This window comes from Hetaerina americana, unplaced genomic scaffold (genome assembly GCF_022747635.1).
Source record: "Hetaerina americana unplaced genomic scaffold, ioHetAmer1.1.p SCAF_3, whole genome shotgun sequence".
Classification (NCBI taxonomy): Eukaryota; Metazoa; Arthropoda; class Insecta; order Odonata; family Calopterygidae; genus Hetaerina; species Hetaerina americana.
In genome coordinates, this window is record NW_027286874.1 from 29,756,299 (window position 1) to 29,773,134 (window position 16,836).

Consider the following 16,836-nt stretch of genomic DNA (forward strand, 5'->3'; position numbering starts at 1 on the left):
TCGATAGTAATCGGCTCTTTTTCCTCATCTATGATTTTATCTACAGCCTGCTGATACTCCTTCCTTGTCAATCCATTTAGTGCTTCTACATTCCATTACCTAAAGCGTTGACCCTGCCATATCTTTTTGAAATGGAGTTTCATACCCACTTACGAGCATTGTATTGTTTTATTCTTCAGATAAGTTACTAACTATGAGGGTCGCGTCCAGGGGTAGAGTGTTGGACTACTAACCAGAGGGCCCGGGTTTGATTCCCGGGAAAGCCTCTCTGGGCACCTGCAGCTCCACCCAAGCTATGTGATTTTTCGGGTACCAGATCTTCCTGGGAAACCATAACTGGCAAAGGGAAAGGAACTGGCCCCCCTACCCTGATGTGTGAATGCCACATACCTTTGGGCTTAATACTGGGTGAAATCTGCCATCACCTGCCAAACCGACCTTTGGGTAGATTACTGTGTTTATGGTTTTACATATTTATATGTTGATAGGTTGGTCCATTGTGACTGACATTCCATTCATTGCATTCAGCAAAAAGTTCTTAAATTAAACTAATTAATAAATATCAAATCTATACTTGAAAAAAATAATGTGTTCATTCATGCTTAGTTTGGCATTCTAAATGTTATTCTTGTAGATGATATTTAAAGTCTGATTTTTACCTGTCTTTACAGTTATTCGTTTTAAGTTGCCCGCCTTGTAGCCGTGCAATGTTATTGGTTGGAAGTTGACGTGTCGCAGAATTAAATCGACGTTCATTTGTTATCATATGATCACATACAATCGCATATTATTGTGATGTAAATACGCATTCGAAGGATTCCAACTCAGAAAAAAATTCTTTGCCAATACGTACGGAATTTATATAAATGATTCATAATGGATTAACATGGCAACGCTAGAGAAGAGTTGCCGCAGAAAGGTCTTATGGTTTGCCATTAATATTTTGAATGTTTTGCTCTCTCCTATACAATTAATTAAACGGTATTATATAACTCTGAACTCGATGTCATATAATCTTGTCTTCAGTAAGATTATATTTCTGCAACTTGAATTAGATCTATGTGCGTTTTGGCCGATTATAGTATCTCTGTTTAATTTGTGGACTTCAAGTAACGTGTTTGATATACTAATGCTTAGTTTAAAATCTCCTTGAATGATGTAAGTAATTGCTTCAAATTTTACAGGCTAAGAAAGGAAAGAAAACAAAATCTTCCATGCCTAGTTGTGACACTGAAGGAGAGCATCATGAAACCCTGTTAAGTACTTCCCGGGAAGATCCTGATATCGATTTGAATGTTTCTGCACAGAAAGAATCATCCCAAGTTACTGAGGTATGTCCATTAGTGGAGGCCTCCATTATTGAAGACAGTATTCATCACACACGTTCACCAGCCAACGAATGCGGTGGGGTCGTTGGCAGTGTATGTTCCTTAGCTTCCACATCCCAGGAACATTTATTATTCGAGAAGAGTCAGAACACACTTCCCAGGGATGGCAAAGGAAATGAAAGTAGTGCATCCGTTAAGGAAATAGACGTCGGAGGCCTTCCAAACAGAGTGGTTATTCCAGACGGTGTGAAAATAAGGAAAAATCCAACACCTCTGGTAACTTGTTTGCCTAATCCACCCTCAAGTATTTGTACTGCCAATTCTGTCCCTGAAAATGAACCTCAATCAAAAATTAGTGCTCTTAAAGTGCCCTCTGAAATTTCTAAGGCTAACAAAGGTGCTGAGAGTGGTGAAGGATCGTTTATTTTAAAAAGTGGTAAGAGTGATGTTTACATTTTAAAGGCAACAACTTCTGAAGGCGTGAGACTGAAGACATTTAATGATGAAAAGGCAGGCATTGGGCATAATACCGAGTTAAGGGTGAATGTTGCAGCGTATTCTCAATTGGTGCAAACCCTGCCGTCTGCACCACCTTGTGACATTTCGGTAGAAGAGGATAATCTAGGACGTATTCGGTGTTTAGAAGAGAGTTCTCTGCGTAATCTGTATCCATTATCAGCATTCCATGTAGCGTCACCGTCAGAATCCGTGATTAGAAATCATCCTTTGTATACGCTATTATGTGATTACCTTTTAGCATGCAGTCACCTAGATCGTTCATTGAAGAAGCATAAAGCATTAGCCACAAAAGTGGAAGAACTTCAAGAATCAGTATGGTCAATCACAGAAAAAGAGGTACTCTTAATTTTAATATTTTCATTAATAAGATAAAGTAGTATATTTATTAATTTAATGGAAATTTTTGGAGTTATGCTGTGAATTATTTTTCTCCGGCTATTGTACGAATTCCTTTAGGTGGTGGAATCGGCCAGATGCAGTGATGGGGTCATGCTTTCATCGGGCTATTGCAAAAGTGTGGCTGTGAAAGATAAAACAAAACTGTCTGAACTTGCCTCTACATTGTCTTCTGCTCGAGAAACCTTGCATTCTGAATGCTGTCTCCACTTTTTTGACTCAGAGACTCAGCAGTTACGAGTTGAGCATTTTATACAGGTAAGCCAAGGTTTTCTTTGAGACATATTTTGATAGTGAGGGCTGAAAAAATAAAAAAGTAATGGTCTATATTATTAGTACTTTCACCAAGATATAACTAATTTTAAGTACTATTAGCTTAAAATAAACAACCCATTGCAATCAAAAGGAATTAGAATTTAGATTTGCTGTGAGATGTGTAATGAAGTACACTCTCTCGCTCAAAGCTTTCATTTTTTTTGCATTATTCTTATTTGTAAGTAATTTCCGAAATTCCCCTTTCCTAAATTAAAATAAATATGATTAGAGATACAAATTGATGGAGAATTATTTTACCCCTTCCTTTTTCTATTCATACTGAATTGGTGAAAGCCACTTGACAGCTTTTTGGTTCATTTTTCTTATATTTGATTCTGGTTTCCATACAAAGTGATCTGGTATTAATATTTCTCAGTAGTCAATGAGTACAAAGAAGAAGACCCATTCACCCTTGTTACGCCATAAAAATTACAATTGTAAGTATTCATCATTCCTTGGCTCTAAAAAGTTGTCAAAGTGACTACTAACAAAATGATTCAGAGCTGAGATGAAACTAATTCCAGACCAACTCTACCTACCTCTCACAAAACTTTCGCTCTTGATTGTGAAGCTCTACTCCTTGGGCTTGAACCAAGCATAAAGGAAAAGGTTAAGAACTCTGGAAATGAAGTGCTCTGTTTGAATCTAATGTTTGGCTTGGTTGGGTGGAACCAAACCAATTTTGGCAAAACTTTCCATTTGCCAACCCTGAACTTATTTATTTTTAATTAAAAATTATAATCATAAATCTTACTGCATATTGTATAGAAATGAGTGTATGTGGTCCTCTAGTTCTTAGTTTAGCAACTTATGGAATGTGATGACACAGATTTTTTCTCATATCTTCTTTGAAATTTTTTTTGTATGTGTACAAATTTGTATGTTTTGTATACAAGGGTGGTTTGAAATGTGTGCAAAATGAGAAGTTCCTCATTTTTCAAGATAATCCATTTTTATTTTATTTAACATAGTCTCCTTATAGGCTTAAACATTTTTGCTCAGCACTGCTCCAGTTTGTTCATTCCTTCAAAATAATGCAATTATTTCTAATCTGCGAAATTAGGATTTGTTTCCTAATTTACCTGATTGTTTGGATGAAGTCTCCTTCCCATCAACCATTTATCCATATAGAAGAATAGATAGAAGTCTGATGGTGCAAAATGACGAGAATAGAGAGGATGAGTTAAAATCATCACTGAATCAATTTCATGGCTGCCAATTCAAAGGAGTTAGCTGGTGTATTTTTGTGATGGGAAAGGACTTTTTGCCGGCCATTTGTGTACATTTTTTTTGCAGTTTGATTTTCAGACAGTCTAAAAACAATTCATTGCTTGCACCTGTAATAGTTTGACCTTTTTCCAAGTAGTCAATGAAGAGAATACCTTTTGTATCTCATAAAATAGTCACCTATGCCTTTTTACCAGGAGGATATCTTTGGATATCTGGATATCTTCGGTGCTAATTTGCCACTTGAAACCCATTACATGCTTATAATTTTCCTTGGCTTCAGGAATGTGGTGGTGTATTTATGTTTCTTTCTCAGCGACGAAATTATGCCGGAAGTCCTGTGGATTTCAATTAAACAGCTGCAAACTGGCCTCGGGCACTTGAAGTCATTATCGGCCAACAGTGAGCAATTGTGGTGCTCATTTTGTGGATAGGTTTCTCATATTCAAATATTGATGTGAAATTCCATTTACCCATTTCCTTGAAATGCCTTCACCATTAGCAAACTCACCCACCTTTATTCTTCTCTCATCCATTACCATATCATTTTTCCCCTTCCTTCCCCTTGAACACCCTTGCGCTTCTTCTTCTCTTATCCCTTCCACCTGATGCTTGTATCCCCTTCCATACGCCTTTTTGGTTGATCACATGCATCAGCCCTCGGACTTTCTGATCGTTCACTGAGGTAAATTCTTCAAGATGACCTTCATTACTATCCTTACAAGTTGGCGATTGTGCAGGCACCCACCGAACGTGACTTCAATTCTCAGAGGAACGCATGCGAGGCTCTTCTTGAAATTGTTCTTGAGTATGCAATTATGTTTTTCAGTGATGAAGTCCATTTTAATACGAGTGGATATGTTGACAAACAGAACATGCCCTACTGGTCTGACACCAATCCCAGAGAATTGCATTTCATGCCTTTGCATTCACCTGAAGTCACAGTGTGGTATGCAATTTCCTTAGTTGGTATGTTGATTCCTGTTTTTTTTTTGAAGAAAATGAGGTTGCAGTGACAATGCATTCAGACTGATATGTAAGCCTGTTGGAGGAATTTTTTTTTCTTAAAAAATATCATCATGAAAACCTGTTTCCCAGCCATGCAAAAATTGATTACCATACAACGTAGTTTAATTGACGAAAAATGTATTGCAATAAAAAAAATTGAATCCATCCAAATTTAAAGTGTTTGGTTCAAAAACAGTTGATCTAAAATAATATAGGGTTAATGAAAATTCGAGGTTTTAAAAAAATAAGTATGATTAGTAATGGGAAAGGTGACTGAGAGAAAAGAAAAAGTAAAATCAGGGAAGAGAGTTGTAGGACGAGGGTAGACTGAAAACTAATGCACACATTCTTGTAGACCACCAACAAAATGACCTTCAAAAGCACTCCTGGTTGAATGTGGAAGTAACATTCCCCCTCAACATGCATGCCCAGGTTTAAGGTCGTGTCATTCATCCAGCGTATTTTGAGAAGTGGAAATATGAAGACAAGTTCCAGTGCTATGTCAACGGAAGTTAAACAGTGTGCTGTTGTCAAATTTTTAACTGCTGAATAAGTGACTCCTACAGAGATTCATCATTGTTTAAAGGCTGCTTATAGTGACGATGCTGTTGATAGGTCTACTGTAAATCGATGGGTACTAAAATTTCGTGGTTGCAAGCTTGGAAAGCCATAATTGTTAATGAAACTTCTTTTGAATGTATTTTGGGTTGCTCACCAAGTTTATGTGACCGATTTTCTGGAATGAGGGGCAATGGTAAATTCTTCTCACCATATACAGACTCTAAATACACCTCCGATGTCAAGTTTGTAATGTTAAAGGCAGCCTGGTGCCAATAATCTTGCAACATGACAATGCTCGTCAAAACACCTCGCACACAACTGGAAAGGCTCTGTGAAACCTGAAATTTGAACCAATTCCAGGTCCTCCTTATTCCCCCGATCTTTCACCTTGCAATTTTTTTCCACAACTCAAGAGACACTTAAGGGTAATCATTTACCTCGGACGATGAGGTGAGGGTAGCTGTCAAGTCCTGGATTCGAGAAAAGTCAGAAGAGTTTTTCAGTGACGGAATGAAAAAACTTGTTACATGTTAGGAGAAATGTGTTAGCCTTAATGCTGACTATGTTGGAAAAGAAATATATGATTTTGAAGCTTAAGAATTGTCCTTTAATGTACTTTTTGCCCGATCTTGCTATTTGTTTTGTTTGTGGTCTACAGGCATGTGTGCATTAGTTTTCAGCCTACCCTTGTATAAATGAAAAGGCAGAAAAATGAAATATAGGTGACATTTTAAAAGGTAGATAGTGGGGCAATGAATGAATTTAAAAAAGGGATAAAGATAGTTGAAGGGCATTTAAGCATTTTATGCCACTTGAAAGTTGTTTTAAGCTTACCAGTGGCTTGATAAATTAGTGTGTGGGAGTAAATGCTCCTGCATTCTGCACATTTTGAAAAGCTCTTAGACAATTCTAAGGTAACTACTTGGGTGTTTGAATAACTAGAATGATGATGGAATTTATACCATAAGAATTAATCTAAATTATTCATTAGAGCACTCTAATTAAATGATACCATTTTTGTGTGTGCCATTTCAGTTAGAAGAAGATGCACAAGCAGAAATACCTTCACCAGAGGAATTACGGGTCTGTGTGGCCATTTTATTTTCTTTTGTCCAACGCCACGGTTTGAATTCTACTTTTTTTACTAAAGTTCAGTCATGGCTGCTACGTCTTGGCAAAGTTTTATTGAAAATTGCCGCTCCCAGTGATCATTTACTACTCCTGTCTCAGCTGCTGCGTTGTCCCAAAGGGGTCAGTGAATGGGGGACCCCACTAGTACAGGTATGTGGATGACAGTGACATTTTTTTAACGTGTTCACTGCTATGCAAGTTTCTTTTGTTCCTTAATTCTAATTCCAGAAGTTCAAATAACTATGTTTGTCAGATAATGTGAAACATTTATAAAGTAATTATAAATTGATGTCCAAATGTCATGCATTATTATAAAGCAGTGAAATAATGGGCTACCAGAAACATTAGTCTAATGTTCAAGCTGGATTTTTCTTGAGCCCTGGATTCACTGCCTTACTTCTAAACCCCACCTGATGTTTCACTAACCCACTCCAGCATCCTGCATTACAATAGACCATACTCCATTCCAGATGAGATGAGTACTTTCTGCTTCAGGTCATTCAAAATGTGTAATCTTTTCCTCCCTAAACCTCATTTCCCCAGCATTGTCCCCTCTATTACAGTCTTCAACACTTCAATGCCTCTTCATATTTTCTGTTTCCGCTTTTCCATCCTTTCAGTTGTTTCCAACAACTGTTTTGCCATGCTACCATTTCCAACACTCCTTTCTTTGTTTCATTACTATCCATTTAATTTTCACTATTTTCTTCTCAACTGCATCTTGAAAGCTTCCAATGTTTATCCTCTTTTTATCGCACCCATTTATCAGATCTTTTCAGAGCTATGCTCCATATACAATGTTTCTTTAATCTTTTCTATTTATCTCTCCTTTACCACCCCTGCCAATAACTCCCTCCTCTTTGTCTACCTAGGTGGTCACTGAACACTTAAATTGTGAAGACCATGAATTTGCTGTGAATGTTGAGGTTGTGGAATATATATTGTGAGGTAGTCCTGAAATCTATTTTCAGATCTATAATTTTACAATACTCAGCCTAGTTCACCCTTTTTATTTAATTTTGAGGTGGCATTTATTATCTTGAGTGATTAGCTTGGGGGGATCGAGATGGTGCGGGGGCTAACGTACTGGCTTCCCACCCTGAGGGCGCGGGTTCAAATCCCGGCGGTGTTGAATATTTTTCAGAGGTATCTCGATCCCTACTTGAGGTGTTTTGTGGAGGGCACTTTGAGTGAGTACGGCGTCCGTCGGATGGGACGTTAAGCTGCGGACCCCTTGGCGCCTTTCGTAAAGAGTAGGCTAATGCCGACGCCGGGTTTCTCTCCACCCTTCATCCTTTCCTGTCCATCCCCTATGGCGCAAATGACCTTAGCTGTCGGTCGCCTCCCCTAAAAACTACTACTACTACGTGATTAGCTTGGTAATTTATGTGCTGGTGAGTCAAAGGATCATGTCACAGCTAGAATATAATGTTATGCATGTATTATTTCTGGCTAAGTGCAGTCAATCTAATTCTTAAAATTTATTTTACAAGTCATAATATAATATTTTTTTGCAAAATATTTTTTTAGCTGAACATTAAAACATCATTCATGATGTAGGCTATTACATCTCCGTTCCAAATTCCCTGTCCATAAGAGGACACAGAATTTGCAATGACCCTTGATAATTTCCTTTCAAATCTACACCGTTCCCTCCTCAAACGAGGTTATCCAGAATCCCTCCTGAACAAAAGAATCCAAAAACATGCCTACACTCCCAAACCTTCGTCCGCTGTGGAACCCCACCCTCTTTCAATTTGCACCACATACTTCCCGGGCTTAGAATCTCTGCAATTAATCCTAAACGACCTCTACCCTATCCTCAAAAATCATGATGCCCCAGCCAACTTTTTTCCCAAATGTCTCTCTGTTACTTTCAAAAGCCCTGCCAACTTATCTGATTTTCTCAAATCGACCAATCCTCTCCTTAAATCCCCACCCCATCCCAAAACCACTTACATGCCATACAATAAACCTAGATGCAAAACATGCCTTATTTTCAAAACCAAAATCCCATCCCTCTTCCACCCGCTCTTTAACTCTCTCCCACCAATTCCCTACTCTACTTGCACATCTAGCAATGTAGTATACCTGCTGAAGTGCCAGCTTTGCCCTGCTAATTATATTGGACAGTGTACCACACCCCTTAATATTAGAATTAACAACCACCGGGCCTCATGCAAGAATTCTTCCCTAATTGATATACTCCCTGTCCCCAAACACGCCTCCGAACACAACACTATCTTTGATAAATGCTATAGTGTATCCATCTTAGCCTCCCTCCCACCCTCTGATCCTCCACTGAAACTCAAAACGTTAGAGCAATCCTTCATCTGGCTCTTGGAGTCCTGGAATTGGCCAGGAATGAATATTAGGCATTAATTACCCTGCTCCAAACATATTTTCATCCCCCCTCCACCCCCATCACCTTCTACATTTTCCCCACCCTTCTAACGCTGCCCCTCCAAACCCTTCCCTTCTGAATTCTCTCCCCAACCTTCCCCTTCCATCCATCACTCCAGCCCTCGTATTCCCTTCAGTTTTATCCCTCTCTTCCTTGATGAAGGTGGCTACGACCACCGAAAATTTGAAAGTTAGTGAGTCTCTTTTTTGTGTGTTTCTATGTTTTTGTCTGTGTTCACTAGTGCTAAGTGTTATACATTATTTATATTTTTGTATATATAAATATTATATATATATATATATATATATATATATATATATATATATATATATATATATATATATATATATATATATATATATATCATCTTATTGTAGTTATATATATATAAATATATATATATATATATATATATATATATATATATATATATATCATCTTATTGTAGTTATATATATATAAATATATATATATATATATATATATATATATATATATATATATATATATATATATATATATATATATAGTTATATATAAATATATATATATATATATATATATATATATATATATATATATATATATATATATATATATATATATAACTATAATTAGATATATATATATATATATATATATATAATTATATTTATATATATACATAATATAATATACTTGTGTATAAATAATTTTACCATCAAATTCCATCTTTAAATGAGGGAATTTTGTGCATATGAATTGATAGTCTTTAAATTTTTCTGAATAGTTTCGTCCACCTCCTCCTCTTCAATCTGGCAACCATTCTGTCACTAAACAATGCCTTGAGCTTGAATTGGTGATGGCAGCTCTTCCTATACTAATTGAAGCTGTAGATGCTGTGGAGTATTCACCACGAACGGATTCCCACCAAATAAAGGAGTTGGATGATGTGTGGGTGATTTTGGATTCATATGGAGAAGAAGAGTGTAACAATTTACCAGGTGATGAGGACCTTGCATCATTTTTGGACCAATTCCCACTGAAAGCTGTTGTATCTCATGCACTTGGATTGTCTAATGTTGACCATTCACCATCATTGACTGGAGTGGATATTCTGAGACTATTTTCTCTGTCAAATTATTCTTTAACAATACTTGGAAGTGGACTCAATAAAAATGGCTCAAGAAGGTTGGTATATGCAGTACTAATTAATCACTCTATCAAATTCTAATTTACGAATATTTTGTTGAATATTTTGTTTTCCATCATCTAAGTTATATATTTACTTTAATATGATCAACTAACCTTGCTAAATTCTTGCCTGTTGGTAAAAGTAATTTGTTGGAGCTACCATCCAATAAAGTCTGTATTATATGTGAATACTATGAAATCAGTGTTTAATGCCAAGTGATGGACAATTTTATAAATTAGTTCTGTAAAGGCTTAAAAGTATTCCTTTTGCACGGTCAGTCAATTACTATTACAATGACTATGACAATCACTAAGGGCAAACAATGAGACTGAAGTTAGCTTTAAATTATGCAGAAATTTTATAAACAATAATAAAAGCGTCATATCAGTTGGTAGGTCCCAACTGATGGCCATGATCTTTGTGGTAAAAAGTTGCTCGAAGGAAAAAACATGGATATATATTTGTCTCTGAATTTAGATGTGCAATTGCCTGTTAGCTTGCCTGTTAACTCAACAGTTTGCAGCAGAGGTTTTTTGTTATGAAATGAAACAAGATGCCACTAATGGTCATATAATTTAGGACAGGTTTTCAAATTTATTTTTCACAAACTTCACCCTAATGTATACAACCCAAGACTACTTACGAGGCTAGTTTGAAAGGTTCTCGGAATCACCACTGGATGTCAGTGCTAGCACAACGAGTTTCCCGCGTACTAGTAGCTAATCCTTTATGGGTAAACACGTAATGCATCTGCGCTCTGGGAAAAGATCTGCAGTGTGGAGGCCTCTCTCTTGTTCCTGTGGAGTGTTTTGTGAAGATGGAAAAATTGAGATTTGAGCAGTGATTGACCCTTTTAGTGCCAGCCTCTCATTCCTGGTATATGTGAGAAATGCCAGGCTGATTTGATGAATTTGTAGGTTAGCACTTTTTATATAAAGCACAATACTTTGTAAAGAAAGGTATAAATGCAAAGGAAATTTATGCCGACTTTCAGAACACTCTGAGGAATTCTGTTCCTTCATATTCAACTGTTCTCAAGTGAACAAACAAGTTCAATTCCAAAGAAACTGCGGGAGATACCACAGCAGTAACTTTTAACAGATCCATCTGCTAATGTGTATTTCAATGTAACAATTTCAGAGTGCAAAAATCATTTGCATTGACCGGTCAAGGCGAATGATTTTTACACTCTGAAATTATTGCATTGAAACAAGTTTAAGTGTGGTTGGGACAGCTTAGATGGTGATCCACGTTGTGGTCAGCAAAAAGGTTCTACCAACCCAAAAATTACCGAAAAAATGCATAAAATGGTAATAGAGGATCACTGACTGAAAGTGCGAGAAATTGCTGAAGTTTTAGGGATGTCATCTGAACTGGCATATCACGTTTTAACAGTGGAATTGGATATGAGAAAATTATCAGCTAGATGGGTACTGCGACTCTTGATGCCGGATCACAAATGCATCAGAGTGGATATTTGCGAATGATATGTTCAACTCATTTTAAGAGCAAGCAACAAGATTTTCTGTGCCAGTTTATGACCACAGATGAAACATGGGTCCCAGAGATAAAACAGCAGTCAAAGCAGTGGAAACATGTTGAATCACCACCACCAGAGAAAGCAAAGGCAATACTGTCAGAATGAAAGGTGATTGCTTCAGTTTTCTGGGATGAAAAAAGGATTCTGCTGATAGTTTATTTTCCCTTTAGTCAAACAAAGACTGGACAATACTACGCTAAACTCCCAGACCAACTACAGCCAAGTTAAACAATATAGGCCAGGTTTGGCAAGGAAGAAAGTCATCTGTCATCAAGGCAACGCATGCCCACCATTGCTATGGCAATTTGTGAAATGAGATACGAATTGTTGCCATACCTACTTTATTTGCCTAATTTGGCTCCATCAGATTTCCATCTCTTCCAAAGCTCAAAATTTTCTTCGGTGGATGGAGATTCTCTTCAAGCAAATAACTAACAGTCAAAGTAGACGGCTATTTTGCAGGCCTGAAGGATTCTAATTTACAAGAAGGGATCAAGATGTTGGAACATTGCTGGACCAAGTGTATTTAAGTACAGGGAGACTATATTGAAAAATAAATAAGTTTTACTGAGGTAAGTTGTTTATTTCTATTCCATTTCGAGAACTTTTCAAATTACCCTTGTATTTTTGGGACACCCTGTATAATTACTAATCTTCACGTATTCATTATAATATGCCACACTCTTCTGTGCTTGATATCATTTGCTATTTTTTTCTGGTGTGGTAATCATGTAGAAAATTTTGCATTCAAGAAGCCTTAATTTTAGTCAAATTTTGCTGAACATGATTTGAATTTTGACTGATTCACTTAGAAATCAATGATAAAAAAGCTCTGCACACAATTACATGCAGATGTCATATGAGTTTCATGCAGGTGAATATAGTTTTCCTCATTCAAGACCCAGCAGGCCTGGATCTTAAGAAGACAAGTCCTTTTTTTCAAAACAATAATGTGTAGTATGTATAGAAATATTTTAAATAATGATCACAATCAATGCTAAGGAAACGACATGTCTATGCGAATTTATTTAATTAAACTCTTATTTTTCAAACCAATATTGAATATTGTGTCTCATTTATTTCCAGATATCCTTGCTTCTTTAGAAAAATATCCATTCTTGTTAATCACTTAACTTACCTCTTTACTGACTTATGGGATTTCTTCAAATCCTCGAAGCATTATCACCGTGATCCAGCAATGCAAGCTCGACTTGAGGTTGAATTTGAAGCCTTATTCATCAGGGCTTTTGGATATTTATTTCAAGGCATAATACATAGCATTGGGTGGGAGATGCTCTCACAGTTGCCATTTCAATATCTTTCTGTCCATGTTCTTTGGCATCTTCTGGCTGTTTTGCACAAATGTGGCAAAAGAACTTGCGATGGTAACGTCAACATTCCTCCTGGTGGAACTAAAGGTAAATATTCTAGTCAGACGATCAAAGTTTTTGGAGTTTTCTGTCCTAGTTATTTGAAAATCTTACTTAGAAATCTAAAATCTTGTTGGCTGACATTTTGAACTTTATTTTGGAGGCCCATGTCTGTTATCATTCATTGGGAAAAACACTGTTACTGAAGTTAAATCATTAGTTACGGAGTAACTTTTAGTGGATTGAAAGAGAGATAAGTGGAGAAGTTGTAGCACTGAATAAAATATTGGGTCTGATTTCAGTTCTTGTATCTTGTGCTCTTCGATAAATGTATTGCATTTCTCAAAATAATCGTCCTTTTTCATTATCACCACCGCGTTGCCTTTATCTGCTTTTTGAATAATCAGCTTTTCGAATTTAAGGGGGCTTTGCAGAAACCAAACTTATCCAGAATTCTGTGCCTTACCCAGTTATCTGTGAACTAATCCAACTGCTACAGACATGTACTTCGCAAAATTATTTTAAATTTAACAGAAAGTATTTCAAACAGCCCAATGGCCTAGCTATGGGTTGTCCTCTGTCACCGATTCTGGCCGACATTTATATGAACCATTTCGAAAAGAACTTGTTCTCTTCGTGTAACGAACTAACAAAAAATGTGTTGTGTTGGTATCAATATGTGGAAGATGTGTTTTGTGTGTGGAGAGGCTCCAAAAGGCAACTTCAGCTATTTCTTACACATTTAAATTCTTTGAACGAAAACCTAAAATTCACCTGTGAAGTAGAAGAAAATAATACACTGAATTTTCTTGATTTAAAAATTTCAAAATTAAATAACCGGCTTGATTTCTCTGTCTTTCGGAAAAACTCATACACAGATCAAGTTATACATTTCAAGTCAAAACATTGCTTCTCGCAAAAACTCTCTGCCTTCCATTCAATGATACACCGGTTGGTGAACGTCCCAATGTCGCAAAACACCGTCAAAAAAGAACTTACCACGATTAAATTGATTGCAAGAAACAACGGCGAAATGAGGAGCTAGTAGAGAAACTATACCGCAAAAAACTGAATAAAATGGCATTGAAAGATATTTACAGTACCGAACCGCCACAGGACCCCGCAGCCAAGTGGCGCAGAATCCTTTATTTAGAAGATTTTTCACAAAAAGTATGTAAGAAACTTCCAAAATGTAGAATAAAGATAGCCCATTATAACAAATCAAGCTTCAGGAGCCTGCTCTCCCACACAAAGGACAGAATCCCATGTAAGGAAAAGAGTGGAGTATATAAGCTAAAGTGCGGAGCAATATACATCGGACAGACAGGGAGGAAATTCCAAGAACGAGTGAAGGAGCATCAAGCTTGTGCAAGAAATAAAAAGATGAACTCTCAATTTGCAAAGCCTTTGATTGAAAATAACCATAAAAGTGATTTTGATTTCGAAATTTTACATGTTGAAAGCAAAGGCTATAGATTAGACGCCTTAGAACAGTTAGAAATTTTAAATAGTGTTTGTTTAAATGAAATTATTGTTAACGAATTTCTGTATGCCTCCCACTCTCCCCTCCTTAAAGTCCCAATCCTCACGGTGGCCGATGACACACCCCCCTCCCCTTCATCTAACCCTCTCTAATCCCCTGACTCACGAGAGCTCTACAATGTAGACTTCTCCCTCCCGCTCCACATTCCTTCAACCTTGCGGAGGTGACGCCAAAGTGCCCTCCCCTCCGGTACGCAAACCCATCTTGACTTTACCCCTCCCAAACCTTCCTGATTTTCTCCACCCCACCCCCGCCCTGGCTGTATATATAAGAAGGGCTGCAAATGTAGAGAGCTCACCTGATGATGAAGTTTTACTTCAAAACCCGGGTCGTGTGAATAAATCATTCGTGTGGAACTACAAAGTTAGTCCTTTCATTTATTTATAATGAATCGGTTCCATAAAGTTAAACGCCAGAAACCATCAATTGTTGTATTTTATTTTTGGGGATGTATTTGCAATAAAATTAATTATTGTAGTATATTAGTGTTATCCTTACATGTAATTATTATTCCTTAGGTTGGATTGCTGAGATAAAGGAGAGTTGTTCTTTCTTTGATTCAACAATTTTGGCAGAACCACTTGAAGATACTTCTTTGTTGCTCACTACAATGAAAAATATGGCCATTGCAAGTGAAGATGCTACCTTTGCTGAAGCTGTATCATTTGATATTTTTAGGGTTGGTGTGTTAATGGCATATATGCCATGGCTTTCTTATTCTGAACCTATTCCTTCATTGGATGATGTTGTTCTAATGCAATGAATGTATTAAATTCCACAGTAATACTAATAGTTTACTCTGTGTATGTGGAAAATTTTCCTTTTATTCTCATGTGTAAGTAAGATTTTTTCTTCTGTAATTATAAACCACCTAGTTTTGAGTGGCTGAAATAATTTAATCAGGAGAGACTGATTATAATATTTATTCTTTGAAGTAGCTTCATTAGTTCCTTTTTTTATACTTGACACAATTTTGTCAAACGCCTACCTATATATTTTGGTTTGTCATGTTATGTCGCTATGGATCTATGTATTTTAAATTCTTACTATCACCTGTCATCATTTCAGGAATTAATTTGCTAATTGAAAAAAAATTTTTATAGGTGGGGCATATGATTCCTGAGACTCGTGGAACAGAACTCTCAAAAATAGCCAATGAGTTTTTGGGATCAATATTCTCCAAGCATCCATGTCTTTTCCCTGTTTTAATTGGTTGGCTGAAAGAAGCTCCTCAAGAGGTTGAAAAGGTAAAGATGCAAAAAATTTCTCAATTCAATGATTCTTGCAATGAATGACCTTCACAATATTTTAATGCGTAACTGTGAGCTAAACTTTTAGATGCAGTGGAATCTTGTACAACCAGCATAATTTGTTCTGCAATCTTTCTCATAAAGCGAAATACTTGTTTAGTGAGACAATTTTTCCTGTATATATTAATGCAAAATATGATGTGTTCCATGCAATAAAAAAAATTATATACAAGCTTTATTCGAAGAAAATTATGCATAGTTTGTCACAAAATTATCCAAGTTGTGTTTATAACTCCACGGTGGCATTATTCTTTGTCATCCAGCTCGTGGCATCTTTTGAAGTCATTTGACTGTACAGCACACTCCCATTAATCCACACTTCCACATCCTGAAGCAGTTCTTGAAGTCAATTTTTGGAATGGCTTTCAGTGCACTCATCGCATTTGTCTGTATTTATTTATTTTTATTTGCCTGAGGATCTGGGTATGTTCCAAGATATACGGCATGTCAAAGATCTTAACATAAAATACAATACATTGTTACATATTCAGAAACTCATCAATAGTGTAGAATAAGTGCAGCATGAAAAAGTCCCTCACTTTGAATTTAAAGGTGGACATTTTTTCTATACTCTTGATAACAAGAGGAAGGTTATTATACAATAAGAGTGCCATGTTATGGGGGGAAAAAGTAGACTTGCAAGTTCTGATGAAGTTCACATGTAGATGACTGCAGGTCCTGGTATAATGATTGTGAATGCTATTGTTAGTGGTATATAATGAGATATGGCATTTAGCATAAACAATAGCACTTAGCATATACACAGAGGGAAGAGGGAGAATACAAAGTTTTTTGAAAAGGGGGCAACATGGAGCTCTGAGGGGTGCATTGCACATTAGTCTTAGTATCCTCTTTTGGATTTTAAATACAACATGAGCACAGGGTAATGGGCCCCAAAAAAGAATACTAAAAATTACATGGGCTTAAAACTCACCATAATAGATAGACATGAGAACTTCATTATTTACAGTTTGCCTGATAGAACGTACCAAATAGCACGCTGAACAGAG

General features: G+C 36.6%; 1 protein-coding gene across 3 annotated transcripts in view; it reads left to right on the forward strand.

Annotated features, from left to right (window-relative positions):
* The first annotated feature begins 785 nt into the window (after window positions 1-785).
* Window positions 786-16,836, forward strand: part of Epg5 (ectopic P-granules autophagy protein 5) — an 89,904-nt gene continuing 73,853 nt past the window's right edge. For all 3 annotated transcript variants that reach the window (XM_071587311.1, XM_071587312.1, XM_071587313.1), the window contains exons 1-8: window positions 786-919; window positions 1,185-2,183; window positions 2,304-2,501; window positions 6,390-6,635; window positions 9,659-10,059; window positions 12,690-13,021; window positions 15,035-15,195; window positions 15,620-15,763. In XM_071587311.1, the coding sequence (XP_071443412.1) occupies window positions 887-919; window positions 1,185-2,183; window positions 2,304-2,501; window positions 6,390-6,635; window positions 9,659-10,059; window positions 12,690-13,021; window positions 15,035-15,195; window positions 15,620-15,763 (2,514 nt within the window). In that variant the 5' untranslated portion in view covers window positions 786-886. The remainder of the gene's footprint in view (window positions 920-1,184; window positions 2,184-2,303; window positions 2,502-6,389; window positions 6,636-9,658; window positions 10,060-12,689; window positions 13,022-15,034; window positions 15,196-15,619; window positions 15,764-16,836) is intronic.